This window comes from Mandrillus leucophaeus, unplaced genomic scaffold (assembly GCF_000951045.1).
Source record: "Mandrillus leucophaeus isolate KB7577 unplaced genomic scaffold, Mleu.le_1.0 Scaffold491, whole genome shotgun sequence".
Taxonomy (NCBI): Eukaryota; Metazoa; Chordata; class Mammalia; order Primates; family Cercopithecidae; genus Mandrillus; species Mandrillus leucophaeus.
Genome location: NW_012105265.1, coordinates 916,660 through 942,496, shown reverse-complemented (window position 1 = coordinate 942,496; position 25,837 = coordinate 916,660). Strand labels below are relative to the sequence as shown.

At 43.9% G+C, this 25,837-nt stretch overlaps 1 protein-coding gene across 1 annotated transcript in view; it reads right to left on the bottom strand.

Annotated features, from left to right (window-relative positions):
* Nucleotides 1-25,837, bottom strand: part of RASGRF2 (Ras protein-specific guanine nucleotide-releasing factor 2) — a 212,001-nt gene that overhangs the window by 34,570 nt on the left and 151,594 nt on the right. The window contains exon 18 of the mRNA XM_011995569.1: nucleotides 15,145-15,251. Coding sequence (XP_011850959.1) covers nucleotides 15,145-15,251 — 107 coding nt within the window. The remainder of the gene's footprint in view (nucleotides 1-15,144; nucleotides 15,252-25,837) is intronic.

Genomic DNA, 25,837 nt, shown 5'->3' with positions numbered 1-25,837 from the left:
AAAAAAAAAAAAAAAAAAAAAAGATCATTAAAAAAACTCTCAAAAAGTGAAAGAAATCTAGATCTTCTGATGTACTACCTAGAATGGATGATTTTATTTTTTACAAATGCTTGTAAAATACAGAATTGGTCATTGAAAAGTCCCTGTTGAAAATACGGTAGCTCCTGCTCAATAAAAAGAAATCTAAAGCAGCAAAAAGACATTTGCCCTATTTAAATCCAGAGACAAATGATTGCTAATGTCTAGCTGATAGCCAAGTTGTAATTGTCCAGCATTTAATTTTTGGCTACATTTCCCCGAGTCCTGAAACGGTGGAATAAGACTTACCCGAGTGCCTTCTTGCAGGCAGCAATCGAGGCGCCCACAAGATGGCGCTCCCGGGTCGGCATTGGCCCTGGCGCGGGCCCCTGGGTGGAGCCCGCAGGCCTGGAGGAGGGACGTCGCCTGCTCGTGTTTAGGACGCAAAGCCCCAAGAAGCCTTCTGCGCCAGGAGAGCGAATCCATGGCACCCAAGAGACTCCGAGGTACTTATTGAAGTTATCAAAGCAACAGCATCTAATTTAGTTTTTGTTTTCCAATTCCTGAAGCAGGGATGCGGAGACAGAGGCTTCGAACAAAGAAACCCCCCTGCTCTCAAAGGTGGAGCGCTCAGAAAATGCAGGACATTTATATTTCATTCTCTGAAAAGGAGCCCATAGCTCTTGTTCCTTCAAAAAGAATTACTGAGCAACTCAACAAACAAGGCTCTGCAGTGGAGGCGGAGCAGCAGACTTCTGGGTGGGTTTGCACATGAAAGAAATATTAACGAAAGAAACGGGAAGAGGCTTGAGGAGGGCGCCCATCTGCAAAGGCCCCCCTTGGGGACGCCCTACTGACCCTTAGGAGAGGCTGGGCCTGGAAACGCAGGTCCGGAAACCACCTGCAAAAAGGGGATAGTTCTGGCCAGGAACAAGACAAAAACTGTGGAAGGATGCAGTGTGGCCCCCAGCACAGGCTTAGGAGCAACACATTGTCCACTGATGATGTCAGAATCCTCCAAGGGAGAGATGCTATTGTGAGATGAGTCTATTTTACCAAACTTGTATTGACTTCACTCAACATGTTCATAAATAATTAGGAAAATCAGCATTTTCCCTGGATCGGTTGGGAAAAACAAAACAAAACAAAACAAAAACCTCCTAAAGTAATTATAAGTAAGACAGTGAGAGACTGCCCCATACTAGGTAATTTTTTTTGAGACAGGGTCTCACTCTGTCACCCAGGCTGGAGTACAATGGCATGATCATGGCTCACTGCAGTCTCAACCTCCTGGGCTCAAGGGTTTCCCCCCACCTCGGCCTCCCAAGTAGCTGGGACTACAGGCACATGCTACCATGCCCAGCTAATTTTTAAGATATTTTTTAGAGATGGGGCTCTCTCTCTGCTGCCCAGGCTGGTCTCCAACACCTGGGCTCAAGCAATCCACCTGCCTTGGCCTCCCGAAATGCTGGGATTACAGATGTGAGCCACCACACCGGGCCACATTTTAACTACTTTATTATCTCATTTAATCATCAATAGCAATCCTGCAGCATAGTTACTATCATGATTTCCATTTTGCATGTGGGGAAGTCCAGGTACAGAAAATCTAGGTATCTTATCCAAGGTCACACAGTTAGCAAGTGGTAGGCCCAGGACTTAGATCCAGGCTAAACTCTTGGCTAAAGCCTGAGTTTTTAACTGCTATAACCACTCAGCCTCTTGCGAAAAAGCAGCTGTCGGGCTGGGCACGGTGGCTCATGCCAGTAATCCCAGCACTTTGGGAGGCTGAGGCGGGTGGATCTACCTGAGGTCAGGTATTCAAGACCAGCCTGACCAATATGGTGAAACCCCGTCTCTATTAAAACATACAAAAATTAGCTAGGCATGGTGGTGGGCGCCTGTAATCCCAGCTACTCAGGAGGCTGAGGCAGGAGAATCACTTGAACACAGGAGGTGGAGGTTGCAGTGAGCCGAGGTCGTGCCATTGCACTCCAGCCTGGGTGACAGAGCGAGACTCCCATCTCAAAAAAAAAAAAAAAAAAAAAAGCAGCTATCAGTGAATTAGTGGCTGCTGGCTTGGGGAAGGGTAGGCTGAAATGTCAAACAGTTGCTGAGCCTGGAACTATTTCCCTTCACTGATGACCATTTGAGACAGGGATCTGGAAACCAAGGTTTCCAGTCTGAATAAACTAGTTTGCATTAATAAGGCTAGATCATATACCAGAAAAATCATCTGCAAAGCAATAAATCAGATTTTCTAGCACTTTAAAACAAATCCCTGTTGATAGCTTAGGCATTTTGGAAATGATATTCATTCTTGCAGGAGAGCAGGGTAGTAATTAGTAATTTACTATACATGGCCAAGGGAACTCTAGGACATTGGGAAAATCTGATTCAATAAATGCAGTTTGAGGCTAAAGAGAATTATGAGAGTAATTTTCTCAGTGTAATAAGTACAGTATATTCCTGATGGTGGCCAGAGGTTTTAAAAGGAAAGTGGAAATGCTGCAGAGTGGATTAAAATCACACAAATAATTTTAAAATCTGGAACAAAGAGCTTAGAAAGAAGGACTCAGGATGTGTTGAGCTCAGAAATAAGAGGTGGGGGTTTAACTTAATGATTTTCAAGAAAATGAAAAGCATACTACGGTTTTCCGTCTTCTCTGACGACACAAGATGAAGAATTTAAATTGTGGTGTAGAGTTAGGTTAGATTCTGGCCAGTTTATAAAGTGGGAAGCTGAGGCAAAGGTACCGAATGATCATGATATATGCAAATCAGCCTTGACAGTCTGGGGTACACAGGTTTGCATTCTTCATGTTCACGAACTGGAGACAACCTCCTAAACCAAGGTGCTTTTCAGCTCTTCTGAGGAGAGGAAACCTTATTCAAAACTTTAACGTTGAAACCCTATTCCAGGGGAGATTATGCTGGCTAAAACCTGGGATGGGAGGCTCTGCAGGGTACCTGCTCACCTTGCCCACCGGCCACCACCCCTGGCCTGCCTGCGTGGGCGCTACCTTGGGGCAACAGGGACTCTGAATCAGGGCTTCTCACTGGAAAAGTGAAAGGACGGGGTTTTCTGGCATTTTCCATTGCCTAACTACAAAAATATTTTCAAAGCCTCATTGTTCACACAACGAAAAAGAACATTCTAATAGAAAAACATAAGGAAGGGCAGTAAGTTTGGAATTAAACCCTACAAAGCAATACGGCAGTAATTCTAAACTTTCCAATACACGTTCAACACTTACTAGTCATTAACAATTCATCAGCTTCTTGAATCTTCAAAGAGGAACAGAATGTAGAGAAAATATATGCCTGACAATCATCTAGGGACTTATATTTCAGGTGGTAAAACCCACAGGCAGTTAAACCCCAAAACTGGTAAGCTCTGTGCCCTGCTCCTGGTCAGCCCTCAAACGTTTGTTGAATGAATGCATAAAAGTCCATGGGAGAGAATACTTGACTTTGACACAAGTGGTAACAAGCTACCTAAGTTTTAAACTGGTGGTTTGGGAAATTAGTTTAGCAGATGCAAAGTGGGAGGCTCCTGGGAGAAGGCACAGTGAAAATGTGGAAGATATGTTAGAACAAAAATAACTGGGAAGAGGCAAATGGCAATGAATGACACTCATTCAGTGAGAAGGAAAAAACCATCTAGAAAACTATTTATTTGATCATTTGCTGACAAATGACTCTGCATTTGAATGACTTGCTAAAATTCAGCCCCTAGTTCTGAACAGCTGTGCACACAGGAATCTTTAAATACTGCCCCACAGCCCCGGAATCAGATCACTTCCAAGCTTACATCTTTATGCCCCAAAAGGGAATCAGTCAGTTTAAAAAGCATTTACCAGAAAAAGAGAGAATCTTTTTTTTTTTTTTTTTTTTTTCCCCAGATGCTGTGTTGAAATGACAAAGACCAGAGGGAAAAAGAAAAGTCTGGAAGGGCGTCCTTTTATTGCTGATATTTAAAACTGTATTCAACTTTCTTAGTTAAATAATGCCCCTTGCCAACAAAATTATCTTTAATATAACTAGAAAGTAGTCTATTAGTTATACTTTTTTTTTACCCTGATCCATAGGAGGGAAAAAGACTGATAAAGAAAGCTGGTGGGTGCATCCTTCCTTCCCCAAGGAGAAGATGCACTCCGAGTTACAGGAAGTAGCATCTTTGGCATTCACCCAAGGAGAGACTTTATGCAAAGAGATTGGGAGCTATAAGTTAGTGACATCTGAGAGCAGAGTGGAGAGGAGAGGAACACAAAGAGAAAGGCAACAGGCAAGGCAGAGCCATGGGGCCCTGAGAACCAGTTGATACACAAGTGTTAAGTCAGCTCTTGACATCCTGAGGCAGCTCTGAAGTGGTGGAGAGCACTGGTCCAGGCCTGGTTGGATCAAACAAGGTGATGTCAGGATCATCGTTCCCCATGCTGAGGATTGCATGCCACAGTCTCCAGAAATGCTTCCAAGGTCCAAGAGTGATTACAAGAGTGGGGAGACAAATGGGGAAAAAAAAGGGCTCTCCATAGCACTTGCATCAGAAAACTCTTACAACAGAGATAAGAAGCTATCGAAGTACATAAAATTCCATGAACGAAATCCATCCACGAAGAGTTAAGGAATCGCACTAGTTCAATGGGGAAAACGTTTCTATTTCGGCAGCTAATGAAAATGGAAAATCAGTGCCATTGAAGACACGCTTCCTAAAAGCTTAAATCTAGCTTATGCTAGCTTAATAAATCCTGCTATAAATGTCTCACTGTAAGGAGAGTTTAAAGGATAACAATAGGGATGTATACAAGATAAGAAAAAACTTTGGTAAGTAGTTCAAGGAACTAGGATTTTCTTACTTGGTTGGTTGTTTGCCTGGACCAGAGAAAAAGAGAGAATAAAAATCTATCTTTGGAATTAAAGAAAAGAAAATCCATACTTATCAGATAATAGTTTTGTACATTTCATATTTTCCAGAGAGAGATGACAAATAATTCATTTGTGCATTATAACTCCACACAGATAATTATGCCAATTTTACAAATGTGGGAACTAGCAAGCTAACAATGGAATCCAAACTAGTGTGCAAGTTTCCAGGTTTCTCTCCTCATCTGAGACCTTTTTGACCCAGGAATCTCTGAAGAACTAAAGTGAAATGTGACGCCTAAGGCATCTGTTCTGAGGGGAGAGGGAGAGGGCAGTGGTCAGTAAAAGATCACAGCAGGACTCAGCACTGCCATAAAGATAAGGGTCAGCCTATGTGTCCAGGAAATCAGAAGAACTCAAAAGGAACTGAAGTTGCTGGACTATTTAAATTAAATGGAGCATTCTCTATTTCATTTCGGCTGCTGTCATGGCAAATCTGTTTGTGAACAAACACTGGTGCGTGCCTGGTAGATGTTTCGGATCTCTTGGCTGAGATACGCAGAGGCTGACAGTGTGTCGACAGCTAGAAGTGAATGGTTACTGAAGAATAATAAAAGGGTGAGACTGACATAAAAAGTATGTCAGGCGCAGTGGCTCACGCCTGTAATCCCAGCACTTTGGGAGGTTGAGGCAAGTGGATCACAAGGTCAGGAGTTCGAGACCAGCCTGGTCAATATGGTGAAACCCCATCTCTACTAAAAATACAAAAAAATTAGCTTGGCATGGTGGCACATGCCTGTAACCCCAGCTACTTGGGAGGCTGAGCCCGGAGAATTGCTTGAACCCGGAAGGTGTAGGTTGCAGTGAACGAAGATCGTGCCACTGCACTCCAGCCTGGAGAAAGAGTGAGACTCTGTCTCAAAAAAAAAAAAAAAAAAAAATATATATATATATATATATAGGCCATCAATTATCCTCTGGCATGGTGATTGTGTAAAATCATTTGTGGCTGGGCACAGTGGCTCATGCCTATATTCCCAGCACTTTGGGAGGTGGAGGTAGAAGGATCACTTGAGGCAAGGGGTAGGTAAAGTCTATAGTGAGCTACAATCGCACCACTGTCCTCCAGCCTGGGTGACAGAACAAGACCCCATCTCTGGAAAAAAAAAAGAAACACACATGCAAAAACAACAAAAAAAACCATAAAACACCATTTGCAAGGTTGAAGCAGTAGACAGCTCATTAGTCATTTAAAAACATTTCATAGCTGCTAGCATCTCACATTGAGACTGAATTTTATCTTCTTATTCCTGGTATCCCCATCAGTCCCACCAGCTAGGGACATGCCCAGGAGCCTTGTGGCACTCTGTGGCCCCTGAGCAGTGGGCAGCATCTCACCCACTTGTCAAGGTGGGATGTCTGGGGTCTTGAGGCTTCAAGAACAGTGGGGGTTTCCTGGCCCTTCACCGCAGGCAGCTCTAACTGTACCTCCTGCAGGCAGGTGGCCTGGGGAGGCCGGCAAGGGTGGCTACTGTCACCATCTCAGCCTGGGAGGTGCTGCAGTGGTTGTCAGCAGAGGCACAGCACTCCTCCCTGCACCAGCCTTTAGCAAGTACAAATCATTTAAGCAACACAAAATAGACTCAGGGTCAAAAGCAACTTTCCTAAGGAAAGATTGAGAAACAGGGAAAGCATTGGCAGTGTTGACATGTGCTATTCTCGCTGTCCTGAGTCAGAAGCGGTGTTTTTATGTTTCATATTTTGAGCAGTCTACATCTCAACAGTTGGCCTGCAAGATGGAGAGGCTGCGAGATTGGGGGTTCCCGGCAAAAATGGTGCAACCAGACGGTGCGGACTGAAACCTGCTGCTGCCATTTGCTATGGGTGGAACCTCAGGGAAATGGTTCAGTCTGAGCTTCCATTTCCCCATCTATAAAGCAGTGGTAATAACAATATCGACCTCCTCTCCCTCAAATGAGTGGAGTCATGGTAGGTGACTTAATATTTGAAAACAAAACAGTGTCTGACATAAAATAAGTGATACAGTATGTTATTTTTTTAAATTGGGGTTCTGTCATTCAGAATCCGTCCTCACAGAGGAAACTACCTTCATTCTAAGAATCAGGTTCTCAAGTCACCCATAAAAGATCATGTGCCCCGTATCATAACTAAACCGATACCAAACTTCAGCTGCTCCTAGATGACTTCTATGCAATTCAATGCTTCCTCCTCCTTGTTCAGAGTCCTAGTGACACACTTTTCCACGGGAAGTCTCATCCAACCATGGTGAAGGCTCAGGGAAAAGGGCTTATAAAGTCTTGAACATCTTCAGGAAGTGGGGACAGGAAGCGCCATTCCCAGTGGAGGCATCTTCCTCCTGCAAAGAGCTCAAAGGTCAGGGCCCCATATGCTGAGACTGCCTTGCAGATGGAAGAGAAGATCCGCTCTTTAAGGGCAGAGACTGGGCTGGGAATGTGACGGAAAAGTACCCTGTGGCCGACTGGCACGAGCCCAGATGGACGAGGAGGGCAGGGCTGGAAGCAGGCCAGGAGCCATCAGGGGAGGTGACAGCAGCAGGCCAGGAGCGTCAGGAGAGGTGACAGCAGCTGCCTGCTCAATAGCCGGTTGTTTCTTTCGCTTCTCGTTCTCCTGCCCACACCGAAAATTCTGCGCTGTGTTTGTCCTGGCCCAACTTTCATTTCAGATTTGGAACAATGAACAAACCTCAACTCAGTGCTCTAATTCAACACTGAGTTTTGTGTTTCACTAGGCAATGCCAGATAATAAACAAAAAAAATTTAGAAGGGGCCCCTGTCATCTGTCAAAATAAGAAACGGAAGAGACAAAGTGTGTCCACTCACATTTTGGGAAATCTGATCCCTGAGACCTTGAACGCACTAAGTAGAGGCCATCACACCAGCACGCACTTTTCCACCGTAACGAGTCAGTCCCCACTTTACCTCAGACCTGGGACTGCAGGTCCAAAACCTAAACTCTGTGGCGCAGACGGATGCTCCCTGGTTATCCTTTACTGGGAAACAGCCATTGTCTTCTCTGAGATAACACCGACTCTGAGGATATGTAAAGGTTTTGCTTTCCTCTCCACAAACCTAACATAGGTGTGCCCCCTTCAGCAGACTTATTGCTGGAGCCATCGTGGAGACCACCTGGTCGGGTTCTTGTTTCAGAGGAAGGGGGCACTGTGGGAGACTGGAAGGAATTTTGACAGCTGGGTCTGTTTCCAGCTTTTGAGTGGTCTAGAACTGTGCTGTTTATACTGTAACCATCAGTCACCTGTGACTATTAACATTTAATTCAATTAAATAACATTAAAACTCCAGCTTTTTAGCCACGCTAGCTACATTCCAAGTGATCAATTAGCTGCATGTGGCTAGAGGCTGCTGTACTGGGCACCATGATATAGAACATTTCCACCATCACAGCAAGTTTACCTGGGCAATGCTGACTGAACCCCTTTGAGACTTAACTGGTTCACTGGTCACATGGGGGTAACAGCATTTGGCCTGCTTGAAGGTCTGGGTTTGGACCAGATGCCGCTTTCCCACGGTTATCTCTATCAAGAGCAGCATCCGCAGTGCTTTGAGCCTCCATCTGTAATGGCTACTCTGTATGTTTTAACTCACATAATCCTCACCCTCCCACAGAGGAAAAAGTGGCATTAATCCCCATTTCTACAGATGAAGAGCTGGAGGCCTGGAGGAGCGAAATCGTTTGCTCAGAAAAGCCAATAAATGCCTGAGCAGGGATTTCCATCACGATCACCCTAACTTCACAGCTCCAACAGGATTCGAAGCCCCCAGCTCTGAGATCTCTGCTACAAAGACACATTAGGACTGAGTATAACTCCTACTGTGATTTTTGGAGATGTAAAAACTCTCACCTCAGCTGCTATGAGTGACTAGAGTGGGGTTGTGAGATCCGCTAATTCCTGTCTCCTACCTCAGACTATATTTATTTGTTAATTGTGTTATGAAAGTGTTAGGGTATATTTTCACGAGAGTGATAAGGACTCTGTTTTGTGTGCGTGCGCATGTGTGTGTCTATGTTTATAGGATAAAGTATATATAAAATCCTCTTATAATGGGAAATGAGTGTATATATGTAAAACATACCATAAGCAATGCTAAATGTAAATACTAAAACTAACAGAGCACAGGGTAACACTCAGGAAGAGGGGCAGAGACTTGGGGGCCCTCCTCAGGTGCTGGCAATGTCCCAGATCTTGACCTGGGTGGCAGTTATATGGGCGTCTACACAGGCAGAAAGTCACTGACCTACACACTGAAGTCTAGTGTCCTTTATATGCGGTATGTGATATTTCAATAAAAATGCCAAAAAGCATATCAACTGAAATGTAAACTCAAGTTATTCATTATTAGCTAAATATGTGTCTCTTTGTTCGCCATAAAATGAATGTAAGAGAACTGGAGCGAGTTAGAAATATAACAGCTGAGCTATTTTGATAGATTTTGTGAAATTGCTCTCCCAAGGGACCCTAGACTCCCTGTATCATAAGTAATAATGGAATCATCAAACAGCATTACTGCTTCTTGCTAGTCCCAGTAAATCAGTTGATAGTCTATCCTTCCCCACCTGGCATGAAGTTCTGGGCAGGCACCAAAGTCTTTTAGTACTTTTTAGTTACCAGAATGATGTCATTTCAACAGTCAAAATGTCCAGTCCAGTATATTCTTCAAAACCTCAGTCCAGCCTCCCTCCAGCCTTGGTGTGGGCTGCTTCCAGCCTAGTGGCCTGCACAGGAGACCCTTTCTGATGTCCCCACCACCTCTCCACTAGTGGGCTATTGCTTCTGGTACTGCAGCTCACCAGGGGAAAGCAATAATTTAGTGTGAAAGTGCAGGGGGAGCCCAGTCCTGGCTCTCTCTAGATGTGGCAGGTGGATAGTGGCCAGTGGCCAGCTTTTCCTGTGTGGGTCTTGGTGAGACTTTGGAGACCTCTCTGTGGGAGACTTAGGGCCAGCTCCCCTGACCCTGGCAATGTCTGTCCTCCTGTGAGTCACTTTCAACTCCCCCAGGCCCTGGGCTGCCAGTGGTCCGCTTCACCCAGCGTCTGTCTATGTATCACCCCTCCAGGACATCCTCTTGGGCAGGATGCAGGGCCATCCAGATTGGACTCCCCATGGATCCACCTGGTTCACTGAAACGCATATGAATGCAGCTCACTCCTAGCATCCACCACTCTTCACTTTGCTCAGTGAGCACCTTTCACCTTAACAGGAGAGGCTAGCTGGGTGGTTTCCTTGAAACGTTTCTCATGTGGCTGGAAGTGAAAAGGAGGCATCTCCCTGCCTTCTCCATGGTGGTAGAGAACTTACACAGATGGCTGTCTCTGGAAATTGCCCTCTCCTTGACCTCCCCTGCCTCAACTTCCCACAGGTGAGTGATCACAACTGCTAGCAGGATTGATGTCACGAGCTCTTAGCTGGTTTTGCTTAGGTGGCCTAGCCACTCCATTAAGGCCATGCAGGCTGTTGCTGCTACCTATTGTACCTGCCCCTGTGCCTTTGGTCCTCTGCCTGAATGTCAGAAACAACCTGAAGAATTCAATTTAACAGCCGGCCACACACGTAATTACGTTCAGTCCATTGACTGTTAGTGGGCATTTTCCCAGTGGCTTTTCCCAAAGTCTGGAAGCCCCTTGAGGTCAGAGACTGCATGGATCTTGTTCACCCCCACACCTATCCCAATGTCTGGAACATTCTGGTGCCCAATTCTTATTAGTGAATGAATCAAGGAGGTGAGAAAACAGAAAAAGGAGTAGCAGTGTTCCTCTGTAAACTCCTTTGGGGAGGAGATTTTTATGTACGTAGGTCATTTTTGTCCGATCTCATGTTTTAAAAACATTCCCCTAAGCCTACAATTAAGAAAATACATGACTGTTTCATTCTCAGCCACTTGTCATTCAGACAGGACCCAGAGCCTGATGGAGCTAGTGGTAACCTGCAGACACAGCTGTAGCTCTTTTACCAGCATCGCTCATGGTCTGTGAAACTCCTCCAGTAAATGGACAGAGCATCTCTTCAGAATTGGTTGGTCAATATGATAATTGAGGAAAACCAAAATCGCCATAGATCATACATGAAAGGCCTTCTACAGAGGCTTGTGCAGAGATCTGAAACGTCTATAGTCAGCCCCCAGCCATCTGTCTGTGCACAGAGGACAAAAGCAATCACGGGAGCATTTGGTTAATAGTACTACAGATCTGACACCTGCAGGGACCTGGGAATTGTGTAAATGATATGTAAGGTCTCCCAGCAGGAGATGCTCAAGACGCATGTAGACCTCTAATGAAAACACTTCCCTTACTTAGACTGCCTAAACACACAGCCCTGATTTCTGACCCATCAGTGGTTACAGTCTCTGTCTGGGCTGACTTTGGAAACTTTAAAGGCTAGAAAATGACCTCCAGGAGAGAATGAACAATGGAAACATTGAACTATAAGCTCAATTTGACAAGTATTTACTGGGCATCTGCCATGTGTTCAGCCTTACAGAACTATGTGAAAGGAGACACAAAGATGAATGAGACAAGCAAGGAGCTTACAGGCTGGTTGTAGGGTGGTGAAATGTGCATCTCTCCTGTCCACGGCTGAAAGGGATTTCATCACACACATCAATATCATGCTTTAGGCTTAATTCAACATCACCTTTAACTTCATCACATCCTTGGGAGAGGTAAAGCAGGGATGGTTGTTCTCATTTTCAGAAGAGGAAACTAACACCCGAAGAGGTAGAGAGACCAACTTGGGGCCCCACAGGGGCTACAGTGGCAGAGCTGGAGTAACAACACTGGTCCCCTGACTCTGGGCTGCTGCTCCCTCTGCTGATCGATAGACAAGGCACGTGGGAGAAACCGAACTTGGGCCTGTGGCTTCACTTTCAGCTTAAAAGGCAACAAATGAGTGAGACGGTGTAACAAAATGAGGAGCAACAGGCCAGAAGGTATTCACATATGAAGATTTAAAAAACCCCCTAAAAATGGAACATCCTAGCCTCTCCAAATATTAACTAAAGAAAAAACTAGAAGCCTCCAGGAGAAGAAATGCTATCCTAGCACCACCCGGGGTAGAGTTAGGAGGTGACATCCTGGGGCATTCTTATTTCTCTGGAGAACCAACCCCTACCCCCATACTTCTGCAACCTTTAATTCTCCTGAACAAAGGTCAGGGTAGTATCTGTCAATATTAGTTACCTTTGATGAGAAATGAGAAATAAATACATGATGTCTAATACTCTGTGGTAGCCTTGATTCTCTAGATTATTTGTGGGTGAATCTACAGCTTGGTTGATGTAGATCTACAGCTTTTCTGTGTCTAGAAATCGAAGTGGCCTCTCTGGGTAGCCGTGTGAGAAAAAATGTAATTGTTACCATGCTTAGCTGTAGTTTTGAGATGAGTACAACTTCCTACTCATTTTTTAAAAGCTACTGATTCAAAATAATCAGGTTGCCACAATAATGCTATATTCTCCCTTAAATGGACTCAGCTAGTACAAAGTGAATCAGATAATTACAAATCATCTTATCCAAGCCCTTCACTTTGTGAGGTGAAAACCAAAGACAACGAGGGTGAGGGTTGGTTGACAGTTGGATTATGGCCCAGGTTTTCAGACCAGCAGTCCCATCTATAGCTAGATGCTGCCTTGGGAGAGTAAAGACCTGCAGATAAACTTGGATAAAGATACCAAGATGGGCTGTTACTCTTAAAGCACCATAACAGTCAGCTTGCTTAAGCTCCATGAAGCCAGGGCCACCTTCACATCTTCTGAATGAAATGGCCCAGGCTAGGCCCACAGTTGGTGAGAGGAGGCAGTACGCACACAATGAGGCCCCGAGACCGTGAGCTGAGAGCAGCTCTATTTGAACCATTCACCAATCCATCACCAACAGCCTGCCTTGACTTGCACAAACCGTCCAATGTGGAGGCCAGATGATTACCAGGCAGCCATAAGTGAGTCAGTAAAAGGAAGAAAGGGAATCTGGACGCTCTAGCCAGCAAGAAAGAAAAAAAAAATGCCCTAAAACAATTCTCAATAAGTGGAAATTTCACAGAAATGTCCTGCACATGGTCGTGTACTTATACAGAGAGGATGAGGAAGGTGACAGGAGATGCACATGACGAGGTTACACCAGGGCATTGATAACCTGCCATTAAGCCGTGAGGCCCACTCACGCGTGCAGGGGAGGTAAGGAAAGACCCTGTGGGAAGAACTTCCTTGGGCACATCAGTGAACGAAATAGCCAGGGTTTGTATTTTACCCAGTGGTGAGGTCAGAAGAGAAGACTGGATCCCTGAGCTACTTACATCACTCACCTATGTCCCTGCTGGAGGGAGAGTCTGAGGAGCTGGGATCCCTCTAACTGCAATTGGAGATGGACAAGCTTGCTCATGTATAGGCACAGCTGCAGTCACTCAGGTCGCAAAGCATCTGAACTGTATAAACAATTCAGCTGCCAAATCAGGTGGCAAAGCTTACTGTAAAACTATTGTAAATGAGGGCTTCTGTACACTAATCTCTCCCCATCTATGAATTTTCTTTACCAAAAATAAAAAACTCCCAGCATACTGCCATTTGCTTTGTGGTACTTTTGTAGCTACTGTAAAAATTATATGTGGATTGGGAGGGATTCCTGTTTGAGATAATTAGAAAAAGAGGGCACTGGGGATTGAGAAAAGGGAAGTAAGGTGGATAGGGAAGCAAGGCTGGAGGGCTCTGGGGAGAAGATTTGGAAGGGAGGAGGGGAGCTGAGGCCAGGGGAGAGAACCAGCTCAGCCTTGTTGATCAAAGCTACTTTGCATCTTAGAAGCCACTGTGGGCCCCAGGAATTAAATGTCAAAATTCTTGAGAAAAAAATCAGAGAAGAATAAGATGGACCATGATACAGTGGAAAAATTGTAAATACTAAAACTCATTATACTGTTTTATCTGCATTGAGGCAAAATGGATTTACCAGCAGCTCACTGAGACTACGGGGAAAAGAGACTAGACATTTCTCATGTGCTAAGGATGGTTCTTGGAATATGAATCATATAGGATTAAATTTTTTTAAATTTAAGATGTGTAAGACGGAATGTTTACATTATTTAGTATGCTATGTTTATTACTTTATTTTAATTAATATTTAAGATTTTTTATGGGCTTACTTGTGGTGAGGTTTAAATGCCACTTTTCCTAATTAGTAAATTCTCTCACCACGGAGGTTTCAGGAGCCTGCCCTCATGGTGACCCTATTGAATGGACTGTCATTACTGAGGACCATGCAGCAGACACGTGATGGCCTCTGTGAATATAGTGGCAAAAACTGCAGTTACTTTGGCACCAACCTAATAATAAAGACCTGGGAATACCTCTCCCTGGGAGTGTCATTTATAACACATGATTCTCATTAGCGGACTGACAACTTTGATTATATTTCTTTTAACGTACGCTGCACATGTTCTGCTGTGAGGCAGGGCCCATTCTCTCTCTCAAACGCTCCTTGCAGGGTGCCAGGCAGGTGGGTGTCCAGGAGGGCCTGCCTGGTATGTGGCAGTGGGTAAGAAAAGCATTATGCATGCATCACATCAGGGGGGCAAAGTGGCACCTGACTTGTTTTGTGAAAGGGGAATAAATTCTACAAACGTGCACTGAGAACACATAAACAGATAACAAATGGGTGTCCTGTCAGTGTAACACAATTTAAAAACAGCATTGGGAACCAAAACATCAAAGGGTATGAGGCAAAATATCTCCAGAATCAGGCCCAGAAAGCACTCCCTGACCGGATCCCAGAATGTTATTTACTTCCAGGGGGCACCGTGAGGTTTGCGTCTAGTTGGGTGCAGGGCGGGGATACCACTGCAGCTGGCAGCCTCTCAAGCATAACTCCACTTACAGAGAAGACCCTGTGAAAGGTGCTCCCAGGGTAGGTGGCACAGGAGAGAGTGGCCTTGCTGTGGCTCAGGTGCCCATGGGCGAGTGCTGTTTCCTCAGAAGATGCGGGGACAGGGGAGCCCCGTGTCACTGTGTCAAGTCATTTGCAGATCTGAAACAGTGGATGTTGGCAAGCCATGTGTCTGCTTTGATCTGCATGCCTAGCCTATTTCTTCCCTTCCTCAGTTCCAGTGTCAAGGTTTCACACTGAACTCCAAAGAATTGGGAGGTGTTTTACATGTGTCACGGCTTAAAAAGATGATTTTTTTAAAATCCTTGTAAGTAATTAATGAGGGCACTGACATACCTGTGCGTGCTTTGAGACCCAGTGACGGAGGACGTTCAGTACTCGGTTGGTAGCCGTTCTCCGTATGATAAACTCTTTATCACATGTTCGCTCGGTGTTGTTAAAGCCTTAGGAGGAAAAGAAACAGCGTTGCAGTTAAAGCCACTCCCCCGGGACCTGGAAAAGGTCGTATATTTTAGGACATTGGTTAACGAAACCCACAGACGACACTTCTTGGCAGAGAGGTGCGCGTGGCTTCAGACCGTTGTGAATTCCGCTCACCCATTACACTCTCAGCAGCGAGGCCCTCGTGTAGTTACAGGTGCAATTAAATAAGTAATGAGCACATATTTATTGAAGGCCACTGATTAAAACTACAGCTGCTCTCCTGACACCTCCATTTATACCTGTCTTACTCTATAATACAAAGCCAAGAAGGAATTTTAACCAAGTATTTGAGTCAGCATTAATTTATACTTTTGCCTCAAAGTAACTGCACAACCGATAACGTTTTCAATATCTGTAGATGGATTAGGCCATATCTTGACTCATGGATGATTCAGATACTTTACTGTGTATCCCTGTACTGAGAAGCAGTACAGCATCACGGCTAAGAATGTGTATTTAAAAAATACTACAAGAGTAGATTTTAAATGTTTTCACCATACACACACACACATAGTAAATATGCCAGGTGATAGATTTGTTAGTTTGGTTTGATCATTCCACGACATAAACCTATATGAAAGCATCACATCGTACCCCATAAGAATATAATATCTACAATTATTATTTGTCAGTTAAGAAGGAAATTTACAAAAACCCCATGGATTCCACAACCAGACTGCCTGCTCTCAAATCACTGTTCTCCCACCCTGGCAAGTTACGTCGCCTCTCTGGTGATCAGCTTCCCATGTTCCTCATGAGATAATAAGCGTACCTACCTCATAGAGCTGTTGTGGGATTAAGACTTTTAATACATGTTAAACATCTAAAATGGCACTTGCACAGCAGTGAGACTATAATAAATGTTAGTTATGATTACAATTCAATCTTGGTTCACTGTCTTTGAGTCTTCTCTGTGCTGGCTAATGTCTCTATCTTGGCTACCTTTTCATTATCAAGAAACAATTTTAATATTTTTCCACTGACACTCTGTTTTAAAACATTCTGCCTTCCAATCACAATGAAATCACATTTCCTTTAAACATCAATTAAAGCCTTATGTAACTTCAGTGGCAAACTTTTTGAAAGAGTTGTCTAGGCTGGGCGCGGTGGCTCACGCCTGTAATCCCAGCACTTTGGGAGGCCGAGGTGGGCAGATCACGAGGTCAGGAGATTGAGACCATTCTAGCTAACACGGTGAAACCCTGTCTCTATTAAAAATACAAAAAATTAGCCGGGCATGGTGGCGGGCACCTGTAGTCGCAGCTACTCAGGAGGCTGAGGCAGGAGAATGGCGTGAACCCGGGAGGCGGAGCTTGCAGTGGGCCGAAATCGTGCCACTGCACTCCAGCCCGGGCGACAGAGGGAGACTCCGTCTCAAACAAACAAACAAACAAAAAAACAGAGTTGTCTATACTCACTGATTCCATTTCCTCACTTCCTATTCTCTCTACATCCTACTCCAAGCTTCTTATCCCATCTCAGCAACAAACAGCTCCCATTTAAGGTCATATCAATAACCTTCATGTCCAGGGGACAGGCTATAATCTCTCCCTACGAAATCTCATCTAGGCCTACCACTTAAATGATTACCTACAAGCAAATTAGTCATATATTTGTATCTCCAGATCTCTTCTCTGAGTTCCAGATCCATATATGCAATATCCAATTGTCTCTTTCTATTTTCCTGTTTTCCTGTTATATGTTTCAAACACACTTCAAACTTGATATGTTCAAAAAAAAAACCAAAAAAAAAAAACCAAAAAAAACCCCCAAATGGCCTTTACACCAAACTTTGTCTTCTTCCAGTGTTCCCTATCTCAGTAAAGAAATACCACCCTCCCTCAGTTATATAAACCTGAAACTTTGGAATTACTCTTGTCTTATCTTTCTGCTGTTTCCTAATAATTTTATCTGCTATATAAATCTCACATCTGTCCCATGTCTTCCCATCTACAAAGCCAAAACTGGGGCTGAGCTACCAGTAACTCTGTCTACGGTAATAGCCTCTGGTCTACTGTAACAGCCTCTCAACTGGTCTACTCTCACTCTTGCCTCCTCAAATCTGTTCTCCTTGCTGAAGTCAGAAAGATCTCTAGGATCTTAGAAAATTAGGATGTGTTGTTCCAGTGTTTAAAGCTCTTTAGATGGCTCTTACAATAAATACAAAACTCCTTAACACAAACTACAAGGTCTTTGGTGGTTTAGCCCTAGCTCCTCTCAGTCTTTTCTGAAACCATGTTTTCTATTCTTCTTCCATCTTACCACACTTCTTTTCAGTCATTCATCCTCACCCCAGGGTCTTTGCACATACTGCTACATATCCGGACCAATTACCACTCCTCTTTTCACTTAGTGAAAGCCACTCTTGTTTCCAATTTCACTTCTCCAAATGAGCGCTTTCCAGCCTGAATTGGACAAAGCCCCCATTACATATCTCACAGCACCACACACATCTACTTTATGGTACTTAGCACATTTGAAATTTTACACTTATTGATGTGATTATCTGATTAATATTTGTGTCATTCATGAAGACAGGGATCTAGTATGATCTTGCTGGGCACGAGCACCTGTCTGGCACATAGCAGAAGCCGTATACAATATATATTTGCAGAAAATGAAAGCCTAGATGAAGTATGAACTTACTAAGTTTTATTGAATGATATATGACTGTAAGGATAATTGAGTGAATCACTGAAAGAAGGCTTCTCGGAGCTTATGAGTGAGTTAAGAGAAAAAAAATCTCTAAGTTTCTAAAGGCCAGAGGCCCCTTCTCCTTACTCCTCTTCGAATGTACACAGGCATCTTCCACCCACCAGTGGACATTTTAATTCTGTCAGAAGACGGTGATGATGTGTTCTTGGCAGAGTAAGTATCTTGGAAAAAAAATCTTTTGTTATTAAAAACTTAGAAATTCTGAGTAAAATATAACAAATATCTTTCTAAATGCATAGCTGAGTTCTCAAGAAAGTAAGGAATTTTCCATGGTCAAACACACAGAGGGATCTGAAAAGCAGAACCAAGTCTCTGAACTGAGCTGGCTGTCCTGAGGGGAGGGGAGGCTATCGGTAGCATGGTGTTTGGATCGTAACATCCACATGGTTCAGGAGAAGCCCCAGGGCCTTCATTAAGTGGGAATGGGGAGATGGGAACTGAGACTCCCACATCAACCTGGAACTCTCAAAGGTCCACCCCTCTGTAAAAGAATGTAACAGGGAAAAAATTTATCCTGCCTGCAAAAGGAGACTACTAAGAAACTTGTCTGCCTCTGCCTCGGTTGGGTTGTGGGAGAGGGTGGAAACATTCTCCTCGAGAACAGATCATCACAGCTCACCTCCTGCAGGCCGGAGGCTCAGGGTGAAACCCTATTGTGTGGTATACCCATCTAATGAGAAGGTAAAATAAAAAGTGGCCTAGGCCAGTGATAACCCTGAGGACCCCAACAAAAGTACGTGCAAAACCTCTGCCAAGGAACACACACCTCAGCCTGCACTGGATCACCATGGAGAAAGCCCCTGAAGAAGAGCTCACAATCCAAAATTACAAAACGCACAAACCGTCCACATGAGCAAGGATCAGTAGGCACAGGGATCAGGAACCTGATGCTCCCCATCCCACCCCTCCATCACCACCACCAAGAATATCAGATATGAGAACTATTAGATAGCTCTAATTTAAACATACAGTATGTATTCCACATGTGAGATATTAATACAATAGATTCTCCTGGATTACAGAGAATTGGGTTCTGCTGCGCATGTGAAAGATGTCTAAAGCCCCCCAAATATTTGCGATTTTCTTTTCCAGAAAATGGTACAAGGACTTCTTGGGGGTGGATCTGTGATTTTAGGACAGAATGGCTTCCACATGGTTACTGCCACCAATTAGCAGTGTAGTCCATATTTAAATTAAAAAATATTGTCCAAGTAGCTCTCCATTTAGATGGTGGTTTGCAGCAGACACTCAGGCAAGTTGTAGAAAATTGTTCATATAGCTTTAAAGACTGAAAAGTGGTGAGATGGGCATGTCTGATTGGAAGCATGTTGGCATGGACCTCAATGTCTATGTTATAGCAAGAACACACGATCCGTTTCACACATGACAGCACAGTTAAAACAATCACAACCAATGAGTATACATCACCCCCTTTTACAAAAAATGATCTATCAAACTGCTGCAGGCATGTCTCTTGGAGAGATGACATCTGGTTTGGGGCATTTCTAAATTGTCCCAAAGGTCATTTGGGACAAATTAGGAGTTAAGAACGCCATTTCAGTGATGCATCATTTTTCATTTCATACAAATGGGACACAATCTGTCCAATAGCACCAATGTTATCAATGTGCTTTGCTTTACCCAGTAGATATTTTTCTTTTTCCTTTTTTTTTTTTTGGGGGGGGGGGACAGAGTTTCACTCTAGTTGCTCAGGTTGGAGTGCAATGGCACAATCTCAGCTCACTGTAACCTCCACCTCTCAGTTTCAAGTGATTCTCCCGCCTCAGCCTCCCGAGCAGCTGGGATTACAGACATGTGCCACCATGCCCAGCTAATATTTTTGTATTTTTAGTAGAGATGGGGTTTCATCAGTTGGTCAGGCTGGTCTCAAACTCCCAACCTCAGGTGATCTGCCTGCCTCAGCCTCCCAAAGTGCTGGGATTACAGGTGTGAGCCACTGTGCCCAGCCCCAGTAAATATTTTTCTAAAGAACTGTAGGCAAGATAAAATCATGTAACTGATTTGTATACTACTGTGCACTTGGATTACAACCAGATTTCTACTCTTTGGTTGCTGTTATGGAAAAATCATTAAGATTTATTGCCGCTTTGTGCCAGGTGCTTTGCTAGGAGCTTTACAAGTGGTCTATAACTTAACCCTCACAACCAAGGACAATAAGAACAATTGCCATTCATTACATGCTTGCCAAGTGCTAAGTATGGTACCATAAGTAATGTGGCTTCTTCAACATAACAGCAACTGCATAGGTTAACGTTGTTACCCCAATTTGCAAGCAAAGAAACAAAAACCAAAGAGGCTAAGAAACTTGGCAAAGGTCACAGAACTAAGAAGTGTGAGAACCAGGATTTGAGCCCAGGCCTGTCCATTTCTAAAGCTAGAGTGCTCTTAATTACACCCTAGTGCCAGGATCCAAAGTGTAAGCCTTAAGTTTCTCTTGCAAGTTAGTAAACCAACACGTAAAGGGATAAGAGAAGATGCTATTTGGATATTTGGAGAAAGAAAATGCTTTCCTTTTAATTTTATCTCTCTTCTAAATTTTGAAGTGTGAGAGCATGACACCACTATTAAATAGACAGATAAGTTCATATTGTCATGGATTTTAAGGCAAAACCTTTACTTATCTAATGGGATTTTGAGATTTCCTCAAAATGTGTTCTTTTCCCAAACTCATCACATTTCTTATGTGACACTTACGTGGACCAGAGCTTTTCTTAGTGTGGATTGCAATAAAAAAGTTTGAAAGTGATTGATATAGACAATCTGATTACTAGCACTATGTTTAAAGAATCTGCATTAATTTCCCTGAAATCCTGGGTAACCAAGTTTGTGCTTTGCTATGAAACATGGTGAGGAAAAAGCAGAAGATGCTTCTCCTCCTGTCACTGTGCTGCTTTGCTCTGTCACCAAACACTCTCTTCATTCTCTCCCCGATCCTCCAGCCTCTCCGCCTCTGCCTGATTCCTTGGTTCCTCTTTTCTAGGGTTGTCCCCATTCCATTCTTACTCTCTTGGGGACCTGCCCTATCTCGTGGTTTTTCTACGCCTTCCAACCTGACACCTCCAGTTCCAACAGTACCCCAAACTCCTCATTTCAAACTTCCTATTAGACATGTCCATATTAACGACACATTCTCCTCTCCTAAGAAACATATCTAAAAACCAAGTGTATGCGTCTTTCCTTCCAACTGCTCCCCAATCTAACTTTCCCATTGACTTCATGGGATAGTCATGGTTTCAACCTCTCAGGTGGGACGCTTTACTCTTCTTTGTCTCTCCTTGGTTTTTCTCATTCAGTCAATAAATTCTGTGACCTTTTGGTAGCACTAGTTAGATTTAGCCCTTCTTTTCCATTCTCCTGCCGCCATGCTGTGTGCTGCACATATGGGTTGCAGCTATTGTCTCTGAGATATTCTTCCTTTCTTCATTCTCTCTGTTCTTATATTCTCCTTCTGTCCACAATTCAATTATTCAATCAGTATCTATAAAGCACCTACTACATTCCAGATACTGTGTAGGTGCTGAGTGAACAAAGGGAGATGCTCCCTGCTCTCGTGAAGTTCGCTCTATAAAGTGGGAGGAGATGGCCTTCAAACAAGTAAGACGCCAAATTTACAAAACTCAAAACCCTGGAAATGAGTAAGGTGCCTATCTCTTCCAGAATAATCCTCCCAAATAGCCCTTTAATTTGTTACTCTTCCAGCTCAAGTACTTCTCATGTCTCCCTATTGCCCACCGAACCAATCTAGAACATTTTCCTAGACTTGATGAGATTAAGTAACTTGTTCAAGGTTACACATCTAGTAAACTGAAAATAACTGGTCAATGCAGACAAGCAGATTTTCCATACATACATCATGGTAACAGTGTTCACTGAGTCTATGAATTGACATACTGTTTCTGGAGAGATGATTTAGGATAATAGTTATGATTATGGAAGCTCAGCTTTAGTCTGGATAGGGCAGGACATTTGGTGTAGTAATCTATTGGTATATTCAACTGCTTCTAAACTACTTCCATCTTTATTTGTTTATTTTTTTGAGACAGAATCTCAGTCCGTCACCTAGGTTGGAGTGCAGTGGCGTGATCTTGGCTCACTGCAACTTCTGCCCCCTGGGTTCAAGTAATTCTCCTGCCTTCTTAGCCTCCCAAGTAGCTTGGATCACAGGCACCCACCATCACACCTGCCTAATTTTTTGTATTTTTAGTAGAGACGGGGTTTCACCATGTTGGCCAGGTTGGTCGCGAACTCCTGACCTCAGGTGATCCACCTGCCCTGGCCTCCCAAAGTGCTGGGATTACAGGCATGAGCCACCACACTCAGCCTAACTACTTCCATCTTAATGGAGTACCAGTTGGCAATCTTGTTTTCAAGGTACAGAAAATCCAACTCAAACTGGCTTGGAGTAAAAAGGGAATTGCTATTTCACATATCTGGAGACAGCAATAGTTCTAGATTCAGATCTCATTTGATTCAGAAGCACATGATGTCATTTCTATCTCACTGCCAAGCAGAAAAGACAGGTAAGGCCTTGCTAGTCTTATAATCTCACCACGCATCATCCAGAGGATGAGAGGGCATTCTTTCTGGAAACTTCCACTGAAGATAAAGGAAGTTTCTAGCCTAGGGCACCCAAACAAATCCTTGCATTTTGTTGACATAAACTGCATCATAGGCCTTCTTTTTTTTTTTTTTTTTTTTTGAGACGGAGCCTCGCTCTGTTGCCCAGACTGGAGTGCAGTGGCCAGATCTCAGCTCACTGCAAGCTCCGCCTCCCGGGTTCCTGCCATTCTCCTGCCTCAGCCTCCCGAGTAGCTGGGACTACAGGCGCCCGCCACCTCGCCCGGCTAGTTTTTTTTTTTTTGTATTTTTTTTCACCGTGTTAGCCAGGATGGCCTCGATCTCCTGACCTCGTGATCCGCCCGTCTCGGCCTCCCAAAGTGCTGGGATTACAGGCTTGAGCCACCGCGCCCGGCCGCATCATAGGCCTTCTATGAACTCATCATTTGATAATGGTAGGGTTAAGGGGTGGTAAGTTCCCACTCAAAGCACATGGCCAGAATGTGAAGGGGCAGTTTCTTAAGGGTGTAATTGGCAAGATGCTAACAAGGCGATGAACAAATATGCCTCAGAGTTGATTTGTTTGTCTGTTTTTACCTTTCTATAAGTGTGTTCTTATCCTTCAGTTTTTAAATTCGTCTCCTTACTCAGGTTAACCTGAGATTTTCTCTAAGTGCAATTAACTGTAACAACAACAACAAAAAATCCTTGTAGACTGAGGGAAAGCAGCTCAGCAGATCTACCATTATTTGTGATGAAAAACACATGAAGAATGGTAAAATCAGTATCTTTGCTTTCATCTGTCAAGGAAATCAGTAATTAAAACTGTCAACTAAATTGTTCTCATAGTTTTTTTTAAACAACATGTGTTGTTTAGATTCTTAAAGGAATGATTATATATTGTATTTAAAATGAAACTTAATGAGAACCTTTGTGTATTATTTTAATCCTCATAAATCTATAAAAACATATTCCTTGTTTTTACAGATGAGGAAACTGAGCCTCATAGAAGTCCAACATCCACCTAAGGTCACAGACAGTAAAAAAAGCCAAGATTTATGACCAGGTAAGTGCCTCTAAAATGCAGTCTCCTCCCACGGACACACACTGCCTGCATGCCAACTCATGAGGAGCCGCAAGTCGTTCCTGGTGATTCTGTGTAATTATCAGGCCTCCCATCGCTGCTGTCATCAGCTTTTATGCTGCTATAGAAATGCAACAAGAACATGCTTCCAGGAGAAAGGGGGAAGATGACTTCTGCCAAAGGAGAATGGAGATGGGGGTCAGTGTGAGGTGAAGCCATAGGGTGAGCCAGTTTAAAGACTTCCAGAAATTGTCTGGGGCAAGAAGGAAAGAGATAGGTTAGAAACGGAAAGGTGACAGCATGTTTGTGGGAGACAACAACATGAACCAGTTGCAAAATTAAAATAGAGTGCTCTAAAAATTCAAGAAATATAATACTCCAGGTGAGTTTCTTGACAGCAAAATCCAAATTACTCAGAAAGGCCTTTGAAAATACAGCAAATGCTCTAGAAATGGTTAATATACAGAACACACACACACACACACACACACACACAAAAGGAACACACTTTGAATTTTCTGATAATTTTCTTTTCTGCTCAACTTTGTGACCAACTATCTGAAAAGTGAAGGGAGGGAGATTTTGTGTGCTTTAGTTTGAATTCCTTGATGGGGCATTAGTCACCTCCTGTGGATAAGATGTGGCACTCCAGCCTGACGTGAAACAATAGTCATCCCCTTGGCATTAAGCAAACTTTCCCCACAAACCAAAATAATAATGAGTTTTACACCCTTCTGTATTTCTTTCTACAAAATCCTACCTACACATCTAGAAATGCTTTTCCATGGGAATGGGATTGGGAGTGAGTGGTAGCTTCTTATCAGGGAGGGTGCATTTACAGCGTGTTCAGTTGTGAATGAGCATGCACCTGCGTATGCAAAGGGGGGGGGTGGCCACCGAAGCAGTGGAGATATTCTGAAGATGCCAAATTAGAGAATTTTAGAGATGGTTAGGAAGGGAGGATGAAAATGGGCCATTTTCTTCTCCTCAATTTTTCATATATAATAATTTATACAAAAAGGTTTTAATGTCTAAACACAGTAGGCTTTACCATTACAACATGAATGGGAGGAAGGGTGGGAGGAAGGGCGGAAACCAGGAAGCACAAAGCTTCCCCAGCTTGGTCAGACAAAATGTTTACCGAGCATTTGTGTGCCAATCAATGGGTAGGAGTTTTCTTTTGTGGACGAGGAAATAATTGGTTGCTCATAGGAACCTACGTTCTACTGGGAGGAGGCAGACATAATAAATAATAAATCATACAAGTGATATTATTATCTATAGGCCAATAAATAAGGTAAATTCCAATATTGAACAGAAGAAGGGCGACTAGGCCCATGTGAAAGAAAGTGCACATTAGCTAGCTCGGGCTGTGGAAGGCCTTTCTAAGGAGAAACACAGGGGTTGGGACATGAATGAAGAGAAGGAGAGAGTCATGTGGAGATTTGGAGGAAGAGTGTTTCGAGCAGAAGAGCAGTGATTGAAAAGGCTGGGACAGCTCTGCTTGACGGAGGGATGGGAAGCAGCCCACTATGGCTGCAGCCCAGGAATCATGGGGACAGGAAAAGGGAGGTAAAGTCAGAGAGTAGGCAAAATCACCAAGCTCCTTTTAAGTCAGTTTAAATAGCAGAATTTTATTCTCTGGTATTGGGAAGCCATCAGAGGGTTTTGCCCAAGGGAATCATATTGTCTGATTTACATTTTGGAAAGGTTACTCTGGCTGCCATGTGTAGTGTGGACTGAGGGGGCAAAGTGGAATGAGGAGAGGCCAAGAGTGAGGTAGTGATGCAGGTGATGCAGGTGGTGCAGGTGGTGCAGGTGGTACAGGCGGTGCAGGTGGTACAGGCGGTGCAGGTGATGCGGGTGGTGTGGGTGATGCAGGCGGTACAGGTGATGCAGGTGATGCGGGTGGTGCAGGTGATGCAGGTGGTACAGGTGATGCAGGTGGTGCAGGTGATGCGGGTGGTGTGGGTGATAACAATGGTGCAGGTGGTGCAGGGAGTGCAGGTGATGCAAGTGATGCGGGTGATGCAAGTGATGCAGGTGATGCAGGTGGTGCAGGTGCTGCAGGTGCTGCAGGTGGTGTGGGTGATGCAGGTGGTGTGGGTGATAACAGTGGGGCAGGGAGTGCAGGTGATGCAGGTGGTGCAGGTGATGCAGGTGATGCAG